Raw genomic sequence first — 21,946 nt, forward strand, 5'->3', positions numbered from 1 at the left:
CAACCGAAAATAAACAGAAATGTCGCCTTACTAACTGTATTCAGTTAGCGTTGAAAGTCCTGCTATTCCAAAATTTAGCGAGTTAACGCCGCCACTGCGGCCGCGCAATCTGCAGATTGATAACGGGGCACGTGATGCAACTGATTAGATCGCTTTATCTGGCAATTGCTTCAGTTAAATTACGAAAGAAGCAGTCGCTCCAGGGGCAGATGTCCGGGAGGCGTGACCCTAACCCGAGCTCCGGGCGAAGGCAAAGCTTGTATGACTCCGCGAAGGCAAAAAGTTCTTCGCGGCCGGCGCCGGGGTCATATCTTCTCTTCCTTTCCCCTCACTTGAACACAATCTATACAGTCCAACAATGCTCCGCGTTTTCACTCCCTCAGCACGGGCTACTGCCCATCGGGCATCCCGAAATTTACGGCCAAATGCCTCTCGTTCAAGATCAACTACAGCCGCCTCCCTCAATCGCCAGACTCGGAGGACTCAGCATTCCGCTGCTGCGTATGTTAAATTTTCCCATTCTTCACCGTTCGCACGCGCGGATTTTTGTCGTTTTACTAATTCACGAATACAGCACCAAGACGAGCCCATCAACTACAACGGAATCGAACATTCAGCCAAAATTAGAGCAATTGTCGCCCCTGAAAACCACTCCTCCCCATCTTGATGATTCGTGAGTAATCTTTCGTCCGATCCTGCAGTCCCCGTGTACAGGCGGCATGAGTGGCAAGCTAACAATATCACTACAACAGCTTTGTCGGCCTTTCTGGAGGCGACATATTTCACGAGATGATGTTAAGGCACGGTGTTGAGCATATTTGTGAGTAAACTTGCGTTGCCTAATTTGAACTACTAATTTTAATATGCATGTTGCAGTTGGTTATCCCGGTGGTGCTATCTTACCTGTTTTCGATGCCATCTACAACTCGCCACATTTCAACTTCATTCTGCCTCGCCACGAGCAGGGCGCCGGCCATATGGCCGAAGGTTACGCTCGAGTCTCGGGGAAGCCTGGCGTTGTCCTCGTTACTTCTGGTCCCGGCGCGACCAATGTTATCACCCCTCTTCAGGATGCGCTTTCGGACGGCACTCCTCTGGTCGTATTTACTGGGCAGGTCGCGACCTCTTCAATCGGTACCGATTCTTTCCAGGAGGCTGATGTCATCGGTATTTCCCGATCCTGCACCAAGTGGAACGTCATGGTGAAGAATGTCGCCGAACTTCCCCGAAGGATCAACGAGGCGTTTGAGATTGCGACCTCAGGGCGGCCGGGCCCAGTCTTGGTCGATCTGCCCAAAGACGTTACTGCTGGCATTCTCCGCACTCCTATTCCGACCATGAAATTAATTCCGTCGCAGGGCCTTTCCATCTCTAGCCTCGCGTCGTCCATCGAGGTCACCGACAAGGCCCTTCAACACGCCGCCAAGCTTATTAACATGGCTAAGAAGCCTGTTATCTATGCCGGTCAAGGTGTCCTTGGCTCTGAGGAGGGCCCATATCGACTTCGAGAACTGGCTGAGAAGGCGTGCATTCCCGTCACCACCACCCTCCAGGCTCTTGGTGCCTTTGACGAGCTGAATGACAAATCTCTTCATATGCTCGGTATGCATGGCAGCGCATATGCCAACTTTGCCATGCAGGAGGCTGACCTCATTATTGCACTTGGTGCGCGATTCGATGACCGTGTCACCGGTTCCTTGGCTAAGTTCGCTCCTGAAGCGCGCCGTGCCGAGAGAGAAGGTCGCGGTGGTATCGTCCACTTTGATATCTCTCCTAAGAATATCAACAAGGTTGTCAATGTCACCGAGGCTGTCGAGGGTGACGTCACTGAGATGTTGGCCAGCTTGATGCCTCTCCTCAATCACGTGGATTCCAGACCAGAATGGTTCTCCCAGATCAATGACTGGAAACGGCGATTCCCTTTCGACTACGAGCGCGAGACACCTGGTAGCCTCATTAAGCCTCAAACCGTAATTTCTGAGATCTCGCGCTTGACCGAGCAGTATAAGGACAAGACGATCATTACCACCGGTGTCGGTCAGCACCAGATGTGGGCTGCCCAGCACTTCCGATGGCGATTCCCGAGAACGATGGTTACTTCCGGTGGTCTCGGCACTATGGGCTTCGGTTTGCCAGCCGCCATTGGCGCGAAAGTTGCCAAGCCTGATCATATTGTCATCGATATTGATGGCGACGCTTCGTTCAACATGACCTTGACCGAGCTCTCCACCGCCGCACAGTTCAACATTGGTGTCAAGGTTGTTGTTTTGAATAACGAGGAGCAGGGTATGGTTACCCAATGGCAATCTTTGTTCTACGAAGATCGATACGCGCACACGCATCAGCAGAATCCTGACTTCGTCAAGCTGGCGGACGCGATGGGCGTCAAGGCTATCCGTGCAAGCGAGCCAGAGGAGTTGGAAAGTAAGCTACAGGAGATGCTTGACTACAACGGACCCGTCCTGTTAGAAGTTATCGTCGACAAGAAGGTTCCTGTTTTGCCTATGGTTCCTGGCGGTAAAGGATTACATGAGCTTTTGGTCTATGACGCCGCAAAGGAGCAGGAACGAAAAGCGCTCCGGAAACAGCGAACAGGATTGTAAGGTCGCTGGAACGTGACACGTTTGCGTTTGATATTGTCCCAATAGTTAAAGCTTATAGAAACGCATACCAAAAGCTAGAAAGTTTATTTCTTTGATTTGTTTTGGTTGTCGAAGTGTTTTTGTGAAAAGCTCTTGCTAGCGAATCATGCTTTTTCTTTGGAGCCGGTGTTTCGTTGTGCTCAGAATACAAAAAGTGCTCAACAGGCGGATTGTGAAAGGTAGTATAACATCGGGTAAAATGGAGTTACGAATAATGTATTTGATTTATTTATTTCTGTTATTATGCAGGCATTGTCAATGAATATGTACTATTTAGATAAACCTTTGAACGACCGAATTTGTGCCAGTACACGCGACGGAGTATATGTGAAGCACGTGTGCATATAATGCTTAAATATAAGACCCTGCTTAATCAGGAAAGTGCATCTCGGCTGCTTTCCGTTATTATCTATCGTGGCGATCCTCGTACATACTTTCCGGACTGTAGAGCAGATCTCCATTAAGCGAGCCTTCATTGCAGTCTGGTCAAGTCCGTTATATGATAGCGTGCAGGTGACGGATTTGTACGAGTCGACTTCGCCCGCGATAGTCAGCAAGAATATTGAACACCGAGCACCAGGAGACCGAGAACCTGCTGAAGTCAATATACACGGTCTCGCCATGGGAAGATATGGACCGCACACACAAGAAGCATCTCGCACAACGCCGTTGAAGTCCAGAAATAAATCACGGTACGTTTGATTTCTCATGTCCGTGAGAGCTTGAACTGTGCGCGCAAGAGTTCGCCGAGAGTTGTCAATGCTGTCGCACTCATGTCCACGCTGGTTACAGTTAAACCCGTAAACATAACCCGACTGGGCGGTGGTCGTTGATGACCTCATGTGCGCTCTCATCCACATGCTTTGCGGGGTACGTTCTCGAGCTTGAAGTAGTCGGTAGCAAGATTGTCGGATGCGTGAGGCGGAGCGCGTGAGAACAAGAGGGAGAGATGAACGAGATGATCGATACCTTGCGTCGTTATGGGATGCAGATTCTCGCGATAGAGCACGTCAAAGTGCTTCGAGATATGAGACTCGATGTCGATGGCAAATGACGAAACAGTCGTACACTTGCCTTTTGAAGTAAATGCTATCTGTGGGTCTACAGAATTGACTTGCAAAACCGGACCTTTACGAAGATCAGAACCTTTTTGCCCAGATGCAGATTCCTTTCGGATCCGCCACAATCTATGCCTTCCGGCCGCGCAATGGCAAGCTATTATTAACATAAACCTTCAAGCAAAAGTGCGAAATACGGCCAAGGCTCGCAACTTTGAGCAAGTAGGGTTACAATTCCCGAAATAAGGTTAAGCTGGCACGTTTTCCGCGGCAACCTTATTTCGATTTAACGGTGGACAACTCTCAACTACAGTAGAACCCCATTTAGCACAATGTAATGTTTACAGCTACCTCGTATCGGCTTAGCGCGGCACTAAACTTGTTTAGAAAGGCAATCGTGTTAACGAACTGATTTCTCACCAAATTTTTAGAATTACGGCACCGGATTTTATCGCTATATATATCGGGGGCCGAGCATTGTGATTACGAAGTTTGACTTTACTGCAGCGGCTACGGACGCTGCAAGCAGGGTCAACGATCCCGCGGAGTGGCCATGTCTCTGCTGGAACAATGATCAGACTTGGCAGTTCTGGCTTTCTTAATATCGCAAAGCTAGCTATCGAGGCGAGAAATTAAACGGCACTAGATAACGGTTGCCTCTGTAAAACAATAATAGCCCATGCAATTGCACGTTGCATCCGTTGATTATGCATCTTTCTGCCGTTCTAAGCAGGCCGATGAGACACCTAAAAACAATGCCTGGATCGTTGCCGAAGAACACAACGTATGCCGAACGCTTTGAGCCACGTAATGTCAATTCGGTCACAGGAAACGTTTGTATTTTTGTAGCTACGATACAAACCATTGGTCAGGGAAGAGTGACAATGTTCAGGTTAAGAGTGAATCTACCAACGAGTTTAGGGGCAATCTTGACAGCAGTTAAGTTTGGCAATGTGCTATGTGACGGGGGAAAATTCCGATAAATCGCGAAATCGCGGGTGTAGCCCTAAACCCTGGCGTTGGCGTAAGGACGCGGGTCGGTGTCAACAAGCTGTTGTTTACATCTGACGCGTTAGCACGAGCAGACCTGTCAGCAGCTGAGATCGTCCCCACAGCCACCGCCATTGCCGCCCACCTCTCTCTACGAAATTTCTCTGAGATGGCGAATCCCGACGCGCAATTCCTTCGCGTTGCATCTGCTAGGCCGGCCACAATAGCTGGCGATGGTACATCAAACGGTAATTGCGCGCCGTTGCGGCGTCGCTCAGCATCCATCGACGCACTCTCGACTCTCACGAAACCATTCAAGTCGCCCGGCGGGGCATCACAAAGTACGCGCGACCTACCGCTTCGCAAACGAAGGAAGGTGAATTACAGAGAAGACAGCATTGTCGATGCGAGGGGAGATTCAATGTACGTCGACGAACAGAGTCGGACACCTTTAGGTGCGAAATGCATAAACAGATTCCCCGTATACAAGCCGAAAAATCCCCAGGACGTTTTCAGTCAGAAATTTGTGGTGCCGAAAAAGGATAAAGCGGATATCATTAATCGGCCGCCGCCAGCACTTGGAATGTTGCGGCGGGCAAATTTAGTTGTGAGACCGTTACATGATCCTACCGGAGAATTTGCTATTGTGCTATATGACCCCACTGTCGATGATCGTGAAAAAGCTTCAGTGATTGAATCTCCGGAGCTGGACCTTCCCAAGACCGTGTCGCGGACTCATAAGAGTTTAGCAGAAATGCTTGGAATAACCAAGAAAGAACAGGAACGGCCTAAGGTTGCTGTTGTCATCGACCCAAAGCTAGCTAAGGTGCTTAGGCCGCATCAGGTAGAAGGCGTCAAGTTTTTGTATAGATGCACTACAGGGTTAGTTGATCCAAAAGCGTGTGGCTGCATCATGGCGGACGAGATGGGATTAGGCAAGACAGTATGTATTGCCTTGATGGCATAAATGAAGACTGCTAATGGGTTTAGTTACAATGCATCGCCCTTATGTGGACCTTGCTTCGACAGTCTCCCGAGGCTGGAAAGTCGACAATAGAAAAATGCATTATCGCGTGTCCGTCCAGTTTGGTCAAGAACTGGGCCAATGAGCTAGTGAAATGGCTCGGCAAAGACACTCTCAATCCGTTCGCAGTCGACGGCAAGGCATCAAAAGCAGAACTCACCCGCCAGCTCCGGCAATGGGCAATCGCAGAAGGACGACAAGCCGCAGTCCGTCCAGTATTGATCGTTTCATACGAGACACTCCGCACAAATGTCTCTGAGCTCAGAAATACTAAAATCGGGCTGATGCTATGTGACGAGGGACACCGGTTGAAGAATAATGAATCACTTACTTTTACAGCCCTTGACTCCTTGAACGTGCAGCGACGGGTTATATTATCGGGCACCCCGATCCAGAACGATTTATCAGAATACTTCGCGCTGCTAAATTTCGCCAACCCAGGGCTTCTTGGCACTCGCACCGAATTCCGAAAGAACTATGAAATCTCAATTCTCAAGGGGCGAGATGCAGATGCTACTGACAAAGATCGCGATCAAAGTGACCAGAAGCTCGGTGAACTAGCTACCCTTGTCAATCGTTTCATTATTCGTCGAACAAACGATATTTTGTCAAAATACCTTCCGGTAAAGTACGAGCACGTTGTATTCTGCAAATTGTCACCATTCCAAGAGGCATTGTACAATCATTTCCTTACGTCTCCTGATATTAAGAAATTATTGCGAGGCACTGAGTCGCAGCCTTTAAAAGCAATTGGACTATTAAAGAAGTTGTGCAATCATCCGGACCTTCTGAATTTGCCGGAAGATGTTGAGGGCAGCGAGCAGCTTTTTCCGGCGGATTATGTACCAAAGGAATCTCGTGCTAGTAGGGATCGCGAAATAAATACGCTGCTGTCTGGAAAGATGCAGGTATTGGAACGGTGTGTCCACGAGTATGATAGAATTATTGGGATATTACTGACAGAATTAGAATGCTTGCACGGATACATAGAGATACGAACGACAAAATCGTGCTGATTAGCAATTACACGCAGACGTTGGACGTCATCGAGAAATTCTGTCGTAGTCGGAGATATGGCACTCTGAGACTGGATGGCACTATGAACGTGAACAAGCGGCAGAAGCTCGTAGACAGGTTTAACGATCCTGAGGGAGACGAGCTTGTTTTTCTGTTGAGCAGCAAAGCCGGTGGGTGCGGTATCAATCTAATCGGCGCAAATCGCTTGGTATTATTTGATCCTGATTGGAACCCAGCCGCTGATCAACAGGCTTTAGCTCGGGTGTGGCGAGATGGGCAGAAGAAAGATTGCTTTGTCTACCGGTTTATTGCCACTGGCACAATTGAAGAGAAGATTTTCCAGCGACAATCTCATAAACAATCTCTGTCATCTTGTGTCGTCGACGAAGCTCAGGATGTCGAGCGACACTTCTCGCTAGATGCGTTGAGACAGCTATTTTCGTTCACGCCCGATGCGATGTCGGATACGCATACCACATTTAGATGCAAGCGTTGCAAGTCTGACGGCAGACAGTTTGTCAAGGCTCCGGCAATGTTGTACGGTGACACTAGTACATGGAACCATTTTACCAACGATAGCATGAAGGATATTCAGGATCTCTTATTGCGGCAGGAAGTCGGGCAAGGGAATGTTACCTACACTTTTCAGTATATATCCCATTAGGATTTAAGCATTTACGAGCAAGAGATAGAAAATATGACACCATACATTATTCAAACTCCGTCGGCAACAATTTTTGCTATAGCATGTTTATCAGATCAACGATTGAATACAATTCTTTAAATCGAAACGAAGTCGTTTATTCATTACATCTCATAACAAACTCAAGCCAAACCGGGCCGTACCGTTGTCCCGTCTTTATAAAACCGACTAACAAATTTCCGTCCTCGTCCGCATTTTCGTACACGCAAAAGTCATAACATTTGTTTATCCCTCTAGATTTACAAGTCGGCATCATCTTCGTCTGGAAGTGGCATGGCGGCGGCCTGCTCCATTTCGGCTTGGTACTTATTCATCAACGCGTCGTCGACCTCAACCTCAGGAGGAGCAAGAGCGGGCGAAGCGACGAACTCCAAAGCAGGGTTACCAACCAATTTTCTGGCGAGCCACAAGAAAGGCTTTTCGAAGTTGTAGTTAGACTTAGCGGAGATGTCATAGTACTGGAGGTTTTTCTTTCGGTGGAAAGTAATGGTCTTGGCTTTGACTTTGCGTTCCTTGACATCGACCTTGTTGCCGCAAAGGACGATTGGGATGTTCTCGCAGACACGAACCAGATCACCTAGAACCGCGTTAGCTACAATCCATGCCATTATCGATAGTAGAACAGTCAAAGGATTCTTACGATGCCAGTTAGGAACGTTCTTATAAGTGATACGAGAAGTGACATCAAACATAATGATACCGCACTGTCCGTTAATGTAGTAACCGTCACGTAGACCGCCAAACTTCTCCTGGCCAGCAGTATCCCAGACTACGCGCCATTAGCAATGAGAAATCTGAACAGAGTCGCAACTATCACAAGCATACCGTCAAACTTAATTTCGCCGTAGTTGGTGTAGAAGGAGAGAGGATGGACCTCAACACCAAGAGTCGCATTGTACTTCTTCTCGAATTCACCTATTCACATGATTAGCTTCATGATGTGGATCTTGAAGACGAAGTGCCAGTAGTCGCATACCAGTCAAGTGGCGCTTAACGAAGGTGGTCTACAAGAGACATAATTAGCCAATCCATCCACTTGCCCACATCTAAGGTCGATTCCTGTGAAGATCGACGTCGGTTGAAAAAAATAACAACCAACCTTGCCAGTGCCACCATCACCAACAAGAACAAGCTTGAAAGTAGGAACCTGTTGCTCAGCCATTTTAAGTCTATATTGAAATAACACTGTTAGCTCACGTAATGATTCCGGCGAAATGTGGAAAGATCAATCGAGAATCCCATCCATGCGTGCCATGCCAACAGCTCTGAGCAACCATTCAACTGGAGTCATTTCGCAGTTATCAGTCCAAGCACAAATAATGTTCCCAGCAAGCAAGCATCGTCAATAGACCCTTCTATGAAATTAACATGGCACTCACATTTGCGCAGCAATATAATTCGGTAGAATGTAAAATCAATTGCAGATAAGACTCGCTGAGAGGCGCGATGCAAAAGATTGCAACGGACAGAAAAAACATCAGAGCTCGGGCTTAATGCTGTATGGCATAATAGTCGTATCTTTGTTGTAGTTACAGCATTAACATTGAGTTTCCGAGCAGTTACGCCATATTAATGCGACCCAATTAGGGTTTTTTGAAGATTGGATTCAACTACGACATGATCGAAGGTCGACGTCATCAGCTTAGCTGTGCGTCCGCCGTTCTTTCTCTACTATAGTTATGATTAATTCAAAGCTGCAATCATTCATCCTGTAAATTGCGTAATAGTGGAAATATTGCAAAACTTTAAGTACACATGGATTGGCGAAGTTGGCTCTACGTGCTCACAAAAAGTGTGTCGTGCCCCCAGTGTGGAAATACAAATCCCCATCGGATGGTAACTTAAAGTGACAAGTTGGCAACACCACAGCTTGGAAATAGTGAATTCGTATTTCATTTCTCCCACCACAGCTCAGCTTGGGTTTGGAATATTAAACAGCTTCTTCCCGAGATATCAATATGTTTTCAACATTCCAACGGATACAACAATATTGTGGCTTTGTTACAACGGTCACGGTGTTGTTAGCCGCATCTATCAGTATAGCGTCGTTAATCGAGGATCATTATTTTATCAATATACCATCCGCTTCAATAAATCTACAAAGCATTGACGTGTAAGTTGCTCATTATAGCGTGAACTAGTTCAAATGGGGCAGGGTGGCCAACTATGAGTATGAATATAGTCGCTTTGGAAAACCACAGATAGGATACAATTATAAACGACAAGAATATGCTTTGATGAAGTTCGATCTAGAAGCCGGTTTGAATACCTCGTCGAGGAAATAAATGATATAATAATTTAACAAGCATTACTAGATCTAAGGCCGTTGTTTACATGGAACACGAAACAGCTCTTTGTCTACCTGGCGGCGACATATCCTGGCAAGCCATATGTGAGAAATGATAACTACTGTCCATGACGTATAATATCTGACGATCTCCATGTTCCAGACCAATAAAGTTGTCGTTTGGGATGCTATCATCAAGGACAAGGAAGAGGCGTTAATATCTTTACGCGACGCGACCGCCGACTACGCTATTTACGATGTTACTGGCAAATTCAAGTACGTAGATTGTTATTCTCGGTCATGTTTCGACACTAACGGTTCACAGTGGTCGCAATGCGACCTTATCATTAGAATGGAACTTACAGCCGTACGTGGGCCCGCTTCTCTGGAATAAAGGTGCCGAACGGGAAAAATTCGTATTCCCTCCGCTAAAGTCAACACGATAGAGGACTCAGATAAAAGGTTTTAATTGTTATCGATAGCACCATGTACAGTAGAATAAACGAGATTAAAGATATATTTAAATCAATTGTAAACGACGACTATATGTACAGAATAAACGTAGCGCACGGTGTGCACGCGAGGATCCAATATACAATCAGTCTAATGTTAGAAGCATGATACATCCAGCCATAAAATACACATTGAATATTTATGCTCAGATAGCCATTATTCCAAAATCAAAGTTAGTGATGACCTCCACGACCTCCACGGCCACGTCCACGTCCGCGCCCGCGTCCGCTTCCATTGTTCTGCTTGTATGGCACCTTATATAGCAGCTGCTTGGTCGTCAAGTTAACTACCGAAGAACATTCCACTGTCATGCCGCGGTCAGGGGAGCAGCGACCACCCAAACTAGTTCCACCCAGAAATGTTACATCAAAAACAACATCCAATGCACGTCTCCCATCTGCGGTCGTGATGCCGATAACTGTGCCTTTTGACGCGATCGGAACGTTGCCTGAATCTTTGACATACACTATCCGGTCCCCTAAGGCAAAGCGCTGATGTCCGAGTTTATGAGTCGCATCAGAAGGCTTTAAGAGCGCTGCCTGCGGGACTCGATCAATCGCAATAGGTTCTCCAGGCTCTGCGTTCTCGAGGCGCACAGTCAAAATTTTCTCGATTTCGTCAACGGATTCGGGCAGCAGTTGTTCGGAATCAAGTGGGACACGGTCCATTCGGCCAGATTCGGATGACTTAAGCCATGCCTTTATCTCATCCAATCTTTTGCGTGCAATTTTGTCAGGCACATTGAGAAGCGCCGAGATACTGGGACGATCTGCTACCATGTCAGCATCCAAGCGGATCAATATCGTAATGTCTGCCTTACCCGTATGGACCTCCCGTTTGAGGCCGTCAAACAAATCCGGAAATTTTGTCTGATACTCCCTGAGCAAATTTTTGGCTTTGTCGGTATATTCCCAACCTGTTGCCGTCCTCCTGGTGTAACCCAAGACTTTCTGCTTCTTTCCCTCAAATTTTAGGCTTAAGCCAATATTGGCCAACGAATCTTGCTCGCCGTGCGTAACTGAAAAACTAGCAGTAATCTTACTTAGCAATAACGACGGAATATGCAACTCTCGACACAACTCAATTGACGGATAATAAATGATGTTTTTCTGCTCCACCTCCGCAATAGCGGTCCCGAACCTCACGTCCTCGAATCCCGCAGCGGCGACAAAAACGTCGGCGTGATGTCCGCCATGGATTGCCAGTACTTGCAGGGGTTGCGCATATGCCTCCTCGCCAAGGTAAAATCCACGAGTGCCAACTGGAAACTGGTCAGATATTAATGGTGCCGGCTTCTCCTTATATCGTTCATCTTCATTGATAACCGAGGTCAAGACAGTCTGCATGGCATAGTCTACGCGAAGTGATGGGCTGTAATCGAACTCTTTAACAAGAGCCCCATTTGGCAGCTGCTTCAGACCTTTCAATAGCACAACCTTAGCAAGAACGTCCACAGTCCCAATATCGACGCCTAGCCGAGCGTATTGCTTGTAGATATCTGCACGCTTGATATCAAATGCCTGCACATCTGCAGGAGTCATTGGAGACCGCGTCACCGTCGTCGTCGTAGTCGCGCCGCTCGCAGTTACCAAACCGTACCTGAACGACTCATCGTAAATCTCAACAATCATCGCTTCCTGAATATACGGCCAACCGACGAACACTTTCGTTTCAAGCCTCTTCGTCGCAATTTGCTCGGTGGTGAGCTCCTCAAAAATATCGTCTAGCGCGACAATCATAGCTTCGCGTCTACTCTCCTGCTGGAATACATTAACTGAATGCCGCGTTGTCAACTCCGCTGTATGGGGAATCGTTTTAAGGGTCGGGAAACCAGCCAGCGCATGCGCTCCTAGCTGTACACCCATGCAAAGACCGCTCTTATACTGACGGCCCGCCATCGGCGGAAACCTGAACTCGGAAATCCGGCAATGGTTTTGGGGAATATCAGGAAACACATCCGCTAAAGATGAAGCATAAACTTCGTTGATGTTCCGATCGTAGCTGAACTTAATCATCTTGCCGAAAGTATTACGCATCCTTTCCGCAGGCGTGAGTTGCTTCTCCAGAGCTGCCACTTGTGTCAGTGTGCGTCATAAATAACGAGTCATAGCTCCGCACATACGTTGCATTGCTTTCAGCAGTCGCTCTTCATCCACGAAAGGAATCTTGACAACGGCTTCCCAATCTTGCTTTTTTCCGTTAAGATCGAGATCGAACTCTTTAGGATAGAAGTCCACAATAGGCGATGAAGGGTCATGCATTAAGTCTCGGTACGAAATAGGGATGAGCTTGCTACTGCGATCAGGCAGGACGCCCATTAACTGTTCAAATGGCTTAAACGGAGTGCCGAGATTAAAGTTCATGTCAGCTGAGAGACCCTTTGAAATATCTGTGATTATTAGCACAGTACTATGTGACTGACAGGTAAGTGGCCTACCTGAGACCCTTGGAGCGTAGTGGTACTTGAAGAACCAAGACCACGATGATACACCTTTGTAGTAATAATTCAAAACCCACTGAAGCCCTTGAACGTAGTTCTCACAAAGTTCAGTAAGCTTTGTATTATCACCATACGAGAACTCAAGTTTGCTCTTGTAATACTTGTCTTTCCACTCGTTGAACTTCTTCAATACGCGTTCACTAGGCTTGGTATCTGTCACACTAGACTTCTCCTCTTGAATAGGCGCTGACCTATATTGTGACAATACGCGCTGAATAGCATACTCTGCTTCCTCGTCTATCTCGTCGGAACCTATTGCATCGTCCAATTTCAATGAAACAACTTGGCCCGTAGGGATGTCTAACACAGCGCAATCAAGGGACAATTTTCCAGCCATGGTTTCAATGAACTGCAAGTCATCCTTCACTGCAAACAGCGGTAATTCCCACTTCAAATTTCGCAGTGAGCTATCTGTCCGAACTTTGAGCAAATAACTCTCAATACTGTCGAAAATCATCTTTTGTCGAGGAGTCATTTCCAATCCACCACGCTTTGGTTTGCGCCCATTCGAAGTCGCCTTGGAGTCCATATATAACAAGTCATCGTTCTCTGCTTCAAATAGCTTGAACTCAAAGTCCACCAGCTCCTTTAGAAGAAACCGTAAATTCTCCAAGTCTATCGTGCCTGAATCAGTAAGATACGAGGTGCACTTTGGCAGCGCCCTTTTATACGCATCGAACATGACAGTTAATGCACCCTCATTGATATGAAGTTGGGGCAAGTTAGGTAAGAAATCATTGCCCACGAAAATACAAAGTAAAATGAAGTCGTCCAAAACCCGCTCAAAGTCGAAAGCAAATTTGAGCGCGTGCTTGATATCTTGAAACTCAAGTTCCAGATACTCTCTCACTAACGAAAGATGCAACAAGAAAAACTTTTGATGGAAGAGCTCCTTTGGCTTATTTCTTGCTGGACCAAACTGAACTTCCTCTCTAAGAAGACAAAAGTGGGGATCATGACTGAGCAGACCTAACATTATCAGATCGGCATCCAACCCGTACAGGCAATGTCGCGTGTTTGGGTTATAATTTGGTTGCATTTTCGTTGAGCGGATGTATTCCATAATCTTGTGTTCTCCCTCACCAGGAACCTCGTGTCCCGATAACACAACTTCAATATTCTGCCATCGAGAGTCCTCGGAAACTTTCTTTGAAATGAAATAATGTAACTGTTTAGTAAGTTTACTCATAAACTCTGTACCGGGCGTGATCGCGTTTGTATCGAACGGCGGTTCCTTCGGCAACGTCGTACCTTCTTTAACCGCCTTCTTCACTGCCATTTCAGCGTCCAACGCAGTACGGAACCGACGAGATCGTTGCTGGTTCATCTTCGCCCGGGGCGCAACTCCGTCCACAGCCATAAAGAACAATTTCTTGGGCTTGACTTTATCAAAGAGGAGCTCAATGTAACTGAATATTGCTATAAACATCTGATCTTCTGACATTCGAAAAGTTGCGTCGTCGGAGTCTTTGTGCGTGCAATTGTGCAGGATGCCGTTCATATCGAGGTACAAGTTATCGAATCTTCACCAATCCAATCAGAACCTTTCCAGATTTTCTCACTGACAAGGGAAATAATTAAACATACTCAGGAATTTTATCGCCCTCGATAAGCTGAGATATTAGAGGATATCTTTCTGACGTCCACCGGAAAAACTTAGGAATTCCTACATTGCCACTGCGTTAGGACGAATCCCATGCCGAGGTGAGTATTGATTCAAAGTATTCAAAAGCTTACCCATTTTTGATTAGCAATATCTGGCGCAAAGAAATAAAGCGCAATAGTTTAATCAATATTGGACAAAGGTACTGAATCCTTCTGTGCTGAATATTTAATTGAAAATGTTTGTAATTCGATAGTTTCCTCGTCCATGTTGATGTCACCTGTTAGCGTACATCATGGCCATCACAACAACCCCAACCCACGCCTTGCTTCGAAATCGATCATGCGGAGTCAAACTGGGTCTTATTAGTTCAGAGTAACCGCGACTTTTTTAATTCATAGCGAATCGTTCGACTTGGGAGGATTTGCCATATTGGCAGTACTTACTCCGTCAAGTTAACGATAGACAGCCCAATCTCCCGACCATCTCGACATCTGATTGTGCAGATCAAATAGAATTAGTATCCATTATGGCATCGTCAATAAAATACTCCTATACACTATGGTCACCAGCAGATACAGTGCGGGATGTGGCAGAGGGTCTAGGTATTGTGAACCTGCCGGAAGATGTGGCGAAGGCTCTAGCTATGGATATCGAGTATCGAATAAATGAAGTGTTGGAACAAGCTACGAAATTTATGAAACATTCAAAAAGGACAAGCTTGACGACTGCGGACATAAGTAATGCGTTTAGAGTTCTCAATATCGAGGTATGTTGCTGTTTAGCTTGCGTTCGAATGTTAGCAGATAGGCTGACAAGAATAGCCGCTCTACGGTTATGATTCCGCTCGACCACTCCGATTCCGCGAAGCTATCCTCGGACCTGGACAGACGTTGTACTATATCGATGACGACGAGGTTGATTTTGAAAAGATAATAAATATGCCATTGCCAAAAGTTCCGAGAGAGGTCTCGTTCACAGGTATCCGGCCTGAGATATATTGATGATGAAGGTCGACTGACGTCTTTTAGCACATTGGCTGGCCATAGAGGGTGTGCAACCGGCTATACCGCAGAATCCATTGCCCGCAGAAAGTCGGACATCAATGGCAACTTCTGGCAACACTTCTGCAGAGGTAGAGGTGAAGCCCCTTGTGAAGCACGCGCTCTCAAGAGAATTACAGCTATACTTTGAAAGAGTAGTCACTGTTCTGACGGAAGATTCATCTAATGGGACAATGAAGAACGCGGTACTTAATAGCTTAGGAAATGATCCTGGATTGCACCAGTTGATTCCGTACTTTATTCAGTTCGTGGCGGAGAAGATTCGACTGAATCTAAGGGACGCTTCAATGCTGTATTTGATGCTGCAGGTATTGCATCGATTACTGACCAACCCTACTATCTTCATAGAACCTTATGTACGTCTTGTTCATGCATGTGTGAGGAAGACATACTGACTTCCTTTAGATACATTCTGTAATGCCACCAATTCTGACTCTCCTAGTCGGCAAACGACTCGGTTCATCTCAGTCCTCAAATGAAGACCACTACCAAGTCCGCGATTTCGCGGCATCTCTTCTCCAACAAGTATGTACGCAATACGGCGACACGTACCACACGTTGAAACCACGTGTTACGCGTACGCTGCTGAAAGCATTCATGGATTCATCCAAGTCCATCGGTACACAGTACGGTGCACTGTCGGGCCTACGCGCGATTGGACCGGAAGTTATCCGCGTTCTGGTGTTGGGTAATCTCAAAGACTGGGCCGTCGTCATTAGCTCGGCCAGTTCGGTAACGGACGAGGACAAGAGTCGGCTGGGAAAGGCTGTTCTGGAAGGACTGCGAGCTCTCATTGACCCGGAGGTGGCTACGATGGATGAAGTTGGTGACAGCGATAAGGAGAAATTTAAGGAATTCGTGGGACCGGAAGTGGCGAAATTGGTCTTCGAGGTGGATGATTGGGAGGTTATCGTCAAGGCCGTACTAGATAGTCAGAAGTTTTCTTGATTTGAATCTGTTACATTTGTATGATAGCCGGAGATTGTACTGTATGATTTATGCTTGTTTCGAACGTTGCATACGAAAAGTGGGTAACTCAAGATCGATTAACCATTAGTATGCCAAAATCATGCTCAAACATCCAGCTAAATGCATTCAATTCCAGCAAGATACCAATGAAATGGTGAGTGCTATCTCCTGGTACTTTCATTATTCATAGCAACAACTCAAATGCGAAGACGACACTGACTAGCAAGCTAGCCATCCCTGCAGGCGACATTCGGAGTATCGTAGCACTGCTATCGCTTCCGCCAGACGCAGTGGTGCCATTCTCGAGAGTACCGTTGATAAGCAGGTATTCCGTGCCGTTGACCGTGGTAGTCCTTGTGATGTTAGACGGCAAATTCTTGATGTAATCATCCTCCGTATTCTCATCACATCCGCACGTTTGGTACTCCGTGCAGAGACAAGTAGCGTTTCTAGTCTCGCCCTGATAGATGATGGTATGGGGATAGTAGTAGCCATACGCACCGGCGAGCCACAGGCCGGGCCAAAGTGCGCCTAGAGCAAACGGAGCGACAAACACTGGCGATAGTCCTCCAGCTGTCTTCGCGCCCGCGGTATACGGAACTGTAGCGCCACCTGGATAGTATTTTCCGCCAACATATGGTCTTGTTCCCGAGCCGGCCGCTGTCCGTCCACCGGAATTGGACGAGGGCGAGTTCTTAGGAGCGGCTACAACTCAAATATCAGTACATTTTCCAATTTGAGAGCGATATCCAGCATGTACATACGACTTCCACTCCCTCCCTTTCCACCGCTACTACTGCCGCTACCTCCTTTTCCACCACGGCTGCCACCGCCTCCCCCACCTTTGCCACCGGATGAACCGCCTCTTCGTATGGTACTCTCGGCGTCGACAGCTGGCCTTGCCACTACCAGCTGGGCTGCAAAGCACATAAGCAAAACAAATATCAAGATATTCCTCATAATCATGGTGTTGCTTCGTAAAACAGAATTTTCGATGGTAGTACAACAACCGAAACCTTACTGATTACCTAAGCCCGAACAAGGACGGGTCTCAACAAGGAATAAGTGCAGTCATACGTGCGCTTATATATTCCTTGAACGCGTATTTTCTGCCTAAACCGAAACAGATAGTGCCAAAATTCCGGCGAATCGTCATCTCGCGTTTTATGGCTGTTAAAGCTCAGCCGTGTCTTATCTGCCCCCTGCGCCTCGCGATGACCTGCCAGGTGTACGTCTCAATACCTCAACCATAAAAGCTTGCACTGTATAGCCTCATCTGCTAGACTCTGGGGGTCATAACTTTGATAAAGTAGTAATATTCTAGGCTGCCCAAATTCGTGCTATTTGTGCCAATATAGTGCTCATGCAGAGTTTCAGGTACCGGGCAGTGCATTGCAGTAGCGGAAACCCTATAACATTACTTGGCCGTAACGCCTGCCGAATACGGGAGTAGTTTGCGATGCTGGGTGTATGGGGGCTTAGAAGCCTAGTACAGTAATATTGAACCAGAATGCCGATAATGTAAGCTTATGTCTACTATTTGTTATTCGAATACTAACAATACGCAGCCGACGATATCTCCGTCTCTCATCACGCGACACCATCCTCGTTCGGATCTTTCTTAACCAAGATGACATTACGTACTTCACATCAACGCTCCGTCAATCCGCAACGGAACATACGGGTCACGACAACGAGCTTGAAATAATATCTTCCGCGCCATCACGACTGCATTCGATATTCAAGGCGATTCAGCCGATAGTTCATCGTCGCCTTAGAGAACAAAAACGCGAAAAAGGTCTCAGCGTTGTCCGCGTCGTCGGCGACCGCGACGGCCCTGACAGACAGACCACTCTCGAGAACGATACTATTGCGAGTAGTAACATACCCGGCGTCGTCATTCGAGAAGGTGCGGCTGGAAACAAGACCGGTGATGTCGTGTGTAACCGCCGCGAAGGCTGGGAATGTTCCGTGTTCCTGGTCAAGGATCGGAGTAAGCAGAGTGCGGTTTTGATAAAAGATATGCAGTTGATACCGCGGCGTACTCGGACAAGCAAGAAGCGGCAGAAAGAGGTCATTGACGTTGATGGCGATGGCGATCCTATGACAACAGCGCCCGTACAAGATGAGCAAAATGACGACGACGATGACGACGACATCAAGCCTGAAATGAGGACAAGCTACACAGGTTTTGACATCTACGGCAAGACGCTTTACTTGGTTTTGCGTCGAGTACGTGTGACGGCTGGTAATATAACTAGAGACACGTCTTTGTGGGGCGATGTCACCGATAGCGACGAAGGGGATAAAGGTGATGAATCCGACAAGGATTTGTTACCTCCTCAACTAGGAAGTATAGGAAGCGAAAGGGATGACGACGCCAGTGGCGAAACGGGGGGCGGCATAGTGGGCTGGATCAGCGCATCACAAAGCATCCAACCCAATGAGGGAGTCGATTTTGAGGCCCGGTAATATTACTGTATCTATTCAGATAGCCTAACTTAGTGTCCCGCAACCATTTATTTATGTACATTAGACCAAACCATGTCTTATCAAAGCAGCAAACACAACGCAACTAGAGGGGAGGACATCAGCAATTCTCTAACTTTCCAATGGCGATCACTTAACAAATTAAGCGACCACAAAAATCCTTTGAATTATTGAAAATACCAGGAGATGAGGAATCAACCATATCTTTGTTCTGTTCGGTCTTGCATTATATTTACACTTAAGAAAGCAATAACGACAGAGTAAATAAACTGCACCAGATGCAACCAAGGAGAGTCATGTTACAGTACTATATAATACATATCACACAAGCCACACACAGCCAGTACCCACTACCCGCTTAAGCGCTGCTCGAACTGTTGTTACTGTCAGAGCTACTGCTCTCCGACGAACTGCTACCAGAGCTGTTCTCCTGCTCAGCCTTCTTCTTGTACACCAACTCGAAAAGCTTCAACGACGCCTGTTGGACCTCGTCGGTCTTGGACTTCAAGCTCTCCGAAGAAATCTCCTCGCCAGCCTGAGCCTTGGCAACTAGCTCACGGAGCTCACCAATGAGACCCCTGATCTTCTCCGCCTCGTCCTTGTCGATCTGCGCTTCAAATTCTTTCATGGAAGACTCGGTATCATTACAAACAGAGTCGGCTCGGTTGGCAGCCTCAATGGCAGCACGGCGCTCCTGGTCCTGTTCTCTGAATTTCTCGGCGTCCTTAACCATATTCTCGATCTCGGCATCAGAGAGACCTGACGACCCGGCCACTGTGATGGACGAGTCCTTGTTCGTAGCCTTGTCACGGGCGTGAACATTGATAATGCCATCCGCGTCAATATCGAATGCGACCTCGATCTGAGGAACGCCCTTGGGCGCTGGGGGAATACCGGACAGAGTGAAGTTACCAATAAGCTTGTTGTCTCGGACAAGTTCACGCTCACCCTGGAAGACTCGAATCTCGACAGACGTTTGACCAGAAGCAGCGGTCGAAAAGACCTGCGACTTTTTGGTGGGTATAGTAGTGTTCCTGTTGATCAAACGAGTGAAGACGCCGCCGAGGGTCTCGATACCCAAACTGAGGGGAGTGACATCGAGAAGCAAGATGTCCATCACCTCACCAGACAAGACACCACCCTGGATGGCAGCGCCGATAGCAACAGCCTCATCAGGGTTGACAGACTTGACAGGATCCTTATTGAATATCGACTTCACGGTGTCAGCGACCTTTGGCATACGGGTCATACCACCAACCAGGATAACCTCATCGATCTGAGAAGGAGAAAGGTTGGCGTCCTTCAGGGCCTTCTTAACCGGCTCAACTGTTTTCTTGACCAGAGGGTCGACATAGCTCTCGAACTGTGCGCGAGTAAGCTTGGTGTTGATATGTTTAGGGCCGGTGGCGTCTGCAGTGATGAAGGGAAGGTTGATCTCAGTCGAGACCGTGGAGGAGAGCTCAATCTTAGCTTTCTCGGCAGCCTCACGAATACGCTGGATAGCCATTCTGTCGTCCTGGAGGTCAAGTCCGTTCTCCTTCTTGAACTGCTCAACGAGCTGTCGTACAAGGACAATGTCAAAATCTTCACCACCGAGGTGAGTATCACCGTTTGTGGACTTGACCTCGAAAACGCCACCCTGAATCTCCAGAATAGAGATATCGAAAGTACCACCACCAAGATCGAAAACAGCAACAACTCGGTCACTCTCCTTGTCGAGACCATAAGCCAACGCAGCAGCAGTGGGCTCATTGACTACGCGCAAAACATTCAAACCACCAATCTGACCAGCGTCCTGTATAGTAATGAGCGAAATGCAATTTATTCCATTTTATGCAAAAATACCAAAATACCTTAGTGGCCTGTCGCTGGGCATCGTTGAAGTAAGCAGGAACAGTGACGACCGCATTCTTAACAGCCTTGCCGAGATAGGACTCAGCCGTCTCCTTCATTTTGTTGAGAACAAACCCACCAACCTGGGCTGGCGAGTACTTCTCACCACGTGCCTCAACCCAGGCGTCACCATTTGTGTGCTTGACAATCTTGTACGGAACCTGCTTGATGTCCTTCTGAACTTCGGGATCTTCGAATCGTCGACCGATGAGACGCTTTGTGGCGAAGAGAGTGTTCTCAGGGTTGACAACCGCTTGTCGCTTAGCTGGTACACCTACTAATCGCTCGCCATCCTTTGTGAAAGCTACAACCGACGGGGTCTAAGTATAATGAGCGTCCATTGGAAATAGGCTAGCACGTAGTCCACATTGCACTTACTGTACGAGCACCCTCGCTGTTCTCCAAAACCTTCGCGATTTTTCCTTACGATTAATGTCAGACGCAAATTCATATACCTGCAATTGTGACCTATGAAACCATACCCTCCATAAGAGCAACGGCAGAGTCTAAAACCGAATTGTTAGCTCGCATATGTCAACCGGTGATTTATCATATTGACCTACTTGTCGTGCCTAAGTCGATACCAATAACGGTACCCTGAACCTTTCCATTTCCGTTCGAGTTGAAGCGAGCTCCGAGAGTCGAGCTGACGGGGAATCGTCGAACGCACGTCTATAGAATCGCCACAGGTCAGTATAATCCCTTCAAGATCAAGACCGATGATCCACGATCGAGCAGAAGGAACAAGGTCTACCTACCGCGCGCGCCGTGTTTCGTGCCAGTCTAGAAGCTAACATTGTGTAACAGTCTATTATACAAACAAATATGCCACGAGTAAATGTAGAGGCAAGAACGGTATGATGCGGATTGTATATCGGGCAGAGAAAAGCGTGGGAAAGCCAAATGGGCAAGTTGCGAAATAAATTTTCGATGGGTCGCTCGGATCTCAAGTACAATATGGTCACCCGGACGTGGAAGTCAATGGAAGCTGGAGGTGCCAACGGTGGCGAGAACTTTAGCGTAGGAGTGTAAAAGCAGCGTGCAGCTTATGGTGCTAAGCAAAAGGAGACATGGACTCAGGGGAATACCGGCCCGGCGGATACTCGACTCGGTTTCCAACACGCGGTGATTTCCATATAGCAATGCAAACAGTAGCTTGTAGCTATCAATGGGTATATATGCTATGATATTGA

The 21,946-nt window shown here is 47.3% G+C and overlaps 10 protein-coding genes across 10 annotated transcripts; 5 read left to right on the forward strand and 5 right to left on the reverse strand.

Moving 5' to 3' along the window:
- The first annotated feature begins 175 nt into the window (after positions 1–175).
- On the forward strand, positions 176–2,924 carry POJ06DRAFT_249922 (thiamine diphosphate-binding protein). The gene is made up of 4 exons (XM_056187229.1): positions 176–501; positions 575–673; positions 753–820; positions 877–2,924. Exons 1-4 carry the CDS (start codon positions 359–361, stop codon positions 2,601–2,603), a joined length of 2,037 nt encoding a protein of 678 aa, XP_056044388.1. The 5' UTR covers positions 176–358; the 3' UTR covers positions 2,604–2,924.
- On the reverse strand, positions 2,758–3,881 carry POJ06DRAFT_84508 (uncharacterized protein). The gene has a single exon (XM_056191648.1). The coding sequence runs from the start codon at positions 3,500–3,502 to the stop codon at positions 2,912–2,914; it is 591 nt and encodes a 196-aa protein (XP_056044389.1). The 5' UTR covers positions 3,503–3,881; the 3' UTR covers positions 2,758–2,911.
- Positions 3,882–4,778: 897 nt separating this feature from the next.
- Positions 4,779–7,414, forward strand: POJ06DRAFT_208297 (P-loop containing nucleoside triphosphate hydrolase protein). The gene is made up of 3 exons (XM_056185403.1): positions 4,779–5,633; positions 5,681–6,633; positions 6,684–7,414. The coding sequence occupies exons 1-3, from the start codon at positions 4,860–4,862 to the stop codon at positions 7,393–7,395; spliced, it is 2,439 nt and encodes an 812-aa protein (XP_056044390.1). The 5' UTR covers positions 4,779–4,859; the 3' UTR covers positions 7,396–7,414.
- On the reverse strand, positions 7,415–8,880 carry POJ06DRAFT_208301 (ras family-domain-containing protein). Its single transcript, XM_056185404.1, has 5 exons — positions 8,534–8,880; positions 8,411–8,438; positions 8,260–8,349; positions 8,075–8,203; positions 7,415–8,011 (listed from the first exon to the last, which is right to left on the reverse strand). The coding sequence occupies exons 1-5, from the start codon at positions 8,594–8,596 to the stop codon at positions 7,674–7,676; spliced, it is 648 nt and encodes a 215-aa protein (XP_056044391.1). The 5' UTR covers positions 8,597–8,880; the 3' UTR covers positions 7,415–7,673.
- A 176-nt stretch (positions 8,881–9,056) lies between these two features.
- On the forward strand, positions 9,057–10,287 carry POJ06DRAFT_84589 (signal peptidase 22kDa subunit). Its single transcript, XM_056191649.1, has 5 exons — positions 9,057–9,547; positions 9,617–9,693; positions 9,750–9,826; positions 9,885–9,997; positions 10,047–10,287. The coding sequence occupies exons 1-5, from the start codon at positions 9,393–9,395 to the stop codon at positions 10,165–10,167; spliced, it is 543 nt and encodes a 180-aa protein (XP_056044392.1). The 5' UTR covers positions 9,057–9,392; the 3' UTR covers positions 10,168–10,287.
- A 120-nt stretch (positions 10,288–10,407) lies between these two features.
- Positions 10,408–14,475, reverse strand: POJ06DRAFT_280923 (XRN 5'-3' exonuclease N-terminus-domain-containing protein; the record flags this gene model as incomplete). The annotated part of the gene is made up of 5 exons (XM_056189914.1): positions 10,408–12,302; positions 12,357–12,623; positions 12,672–14,257; positions 14,322–14,400; positions 14,472–14,475. 5 exons carry the CDS (start codon positions 14,473–14,475, stop codon positions 10,408–10,410), a joined length of 3,831 nt encoding a protein of 1,276 aa, XP_056044393.1.
- Positions 14,476–14,716: 241 nt separating this feature from the next.
- Positions 14,717–16,469, forward strand: POJ06DRAFT_84672 (uncharacterized protein). Its single transcript, XM_056191651.1, has 4 exons — positions 14,717–15,106; positions 15,162–15,318; positions 15,369–15,757; positions 15,807–16,469. Exons 1-4 carry the CDS (start codon positions 14,867–14,869, stop codon positions 16,347–16,349), a joined length of 1,329 nt encoding a protein of 442 aa, XP_056044394.1. The 5' UTR covers positions 14,717–14,866; the 3' UTR covers positions 16,350–16,469.
- On the reverse strand, positions 16,452–17,734 carry POJ06DRAFT_84647 (uncharacterized protein). Its single transcript, XM_056191650.1, has 2 exons — positions 17,135–17,734; positions 16,452–17,075 (listed from the first exon to the last, which is right to left on the reverse strand). The coding sequence occupies exons 1-2, from the start codon at positions 17,334–17,336 to the stop codon at positions 16,555–16,557; spliced, it is 723 nt and encodes a 240-aa protein (XP_056044395.1). The 5' UTR covers positions 17,337–17,734; the 3' UTR covers positions 16,452–16,554.
- On the forward strand, positions 17,698–18,842 carry POJ06DRAFT_274716 (uncharacterized protein; the record flags this gene model as incomplete). Its single annotated transcript, XM_056189628.1, has 2 exons — positions 17,698–17,891; positions 17,939–18,842. The coding sequence occupies exons 1-2, from the start codon at positions 17,881–17,883 to the stop codon at positions 18,840–18,842; spliced, it is 915 nt and encodes a 304-aa protein (XP_056044396.1). The 5' UTR covers positions 17,698–17,880.
- Positions 18,843–21,684, reverse strand: POJ06DRAFT_249949 (heat shock protein 70 family). Its single transcript, XM_056187231.1, has 6 exons — positions 21,512–21,684; positions 21,317–21,425; positions 21,236–21,259; positions 21,132–21,175; positions 20,714–21,073; positions 18,843–20,655 (listed from the first exon to the last, which is right to left on the reverse strand). Exons 1-6 carry the CDS (start codon positions 21,548–21,550, stop codon positions 19,219–19,221), a joined length of 2,013 nt encoding a protein of 670 aa, XP_056044397.1. The 5' UTR covers positions 21,551–21,684; the 3' UTR covers positions 18,843–19,218.
- Between the last annotated feature and the right edge of the window lie 262 nt (positions 21,685–21,946).

Source organism: Lipomyces tetrasporus (assembly GCF_029532465.1).
Source record: "Lipomyces tetrasporus strain NRRL Y-64009 chromosome Unknown POJ06scaffold_4, whole genome shotgun sequence".
Taxonomy (NCBI): Eukaryota; Fungi; Ascomycota; class Lipomycetes; order Lipomycetales; family Lipomycetaceae; genus Lipomyces; species Lipomyces tetrasporus.

Coding starts and splice junctions, on each gene's coding strand:
- POJ06DRAFT_249922 (XM_056187229.1), top strand. CDS start 359: ATGCTCCGCGTTTTCACTCCCTCAGCACGGGCTACTGCCCATCGGGCA. Junction 674..752: donor CCTCCCCATCTTGATGATTC/GTGAGTAATCTT, acceptor TCACTACAACAG/CTTTGTCGGCCTTTCTGGAG. Junction 821..876: donor GCACGGTGTTGAGCATATTT/GTGAGTAAACTT, acceptor TGCATGTTGCAG/TTGGTTATCCCGGTGGTGCT.
- POJ06DRAFT_84508 (XM_056191648.1), bottom strand. CDS start 3,502: ATGTGGATGAGAGCGCACATGAGGTCATCAACGACCACCGCCCAGTCG.
- POJ06DRAFT_208297 (XM_056185403.1), top strand. CDS start 4,860: ATGGCGAATCCCGACGCGCAATTCCTTCGCGTTGCATCTGCTAGGCCG. Junction 5,634..5,680: donor AGATGGGATTAGGCAAGACA/GTATGTATTGCC, acceptor TAATGGGTTTAG/TTACAATGCATCGCCCTTAT. Junction 6,634..6,683: donor AAGATGCAGGTATTGGAACG/GTGTGTCCACGA, acceptor TGACAGAATTAG/AATGCTTGCACGGATACATA.
- POJ06DRAFT_208301 (XM_056185404.1), bottom strand. CDS start 8,596: ATGGCTGAGCAACAGGTTCCTACTTTCAAGCTTGTTCTTGTTGGTGAT. Junction 8,439..8,533: donor GTGATGGTGGCACTGGCAAG/GTTGGTTGTTAT, acceptor TGTCTCTTGTAG/ACCACCTTCGTTAAGCGCCA. Junction 8,012..8,074: donor GAACGTTCCTAACTGGCATC/GTAAGAATCCTT, acceptor ACGCGGTTCTAG/GTGATCTGGTTCGTGTCTGC.
- POJ06DRAFT_84589 (XM_056191649.1), top strand. CDS start 9,393: ATGTTTTCAACATTCCAACGGATACAACAATATTGTGGCTTTGTTACA. Junction 9,694..9,749: donor GAAGTTCGATCTAGAAGCCG/GTTTGAATACCT, acceptor AAGCATTACTAG/ATCTAAGGCCGTTGTTTACA. Junction 9,827..9,884: donor CATATCCTGGCAAGCCATAT/GTGAGAAATGAT, acceptor TCCATGTTCCAG/ACCAATAAAGTTGTCGTTTG.
- POJ06DRAFT_84672 (XM_056191651.1), top strand. CDS start 14,867: ATGGCATCGTCAATAAAATACTCCTATACACTATGGTCACCAGCAGAT. Junction 15,319..15,368: donor GAGAGAGGTCTCGTTCACAG/GTATCCGGCCTG, acceptor GACGTCTTTTAG/CACATTGGCTGGCCATAGAG. Junction 15,758..15,806: donor CTATCTTCATAGAACCTTAT/GTACGTCTTGTT, acceptor GACTTCCTTTAG/ATACATTCTGTAATGCCACC.
- POJ06DRAFT_84647 (XM_056191650.1), bottom strand. CDS start 17,336: ATGATTATGAGGAATATCTTGATATTTGTTTTGCTTATGTGCTTTGCA. Junction 17,076..17,134: donor AAAGGGAGGGAGTGGAAGTC/GTATGTACATGC, acceptor TTTGAGTTGTAG/CCGCTCCTAAGAACTCGCCC.
- POJ06DRAFT_249949 (XM_056187231.1), bottom strand. CDS start 21,550: ATGTTAGCTTCTAGACTGGCACGAAACACGGCGCGCGCG. Junction 21,176..21,235: donor TGCCGTTGCTCTTATGGAGG/GTATGGTTTCAT, acceptor ATTAATCGTAAG/GAAAAATCGCGAAGGTTTTG. Junction 21,074..21,131: donor ACAGCGAGGGTGCTCGTACA/GTAAGTGCAATG, acceptor CATTATACTTAG/ACCCCGTCGGTTGTAGCTTT.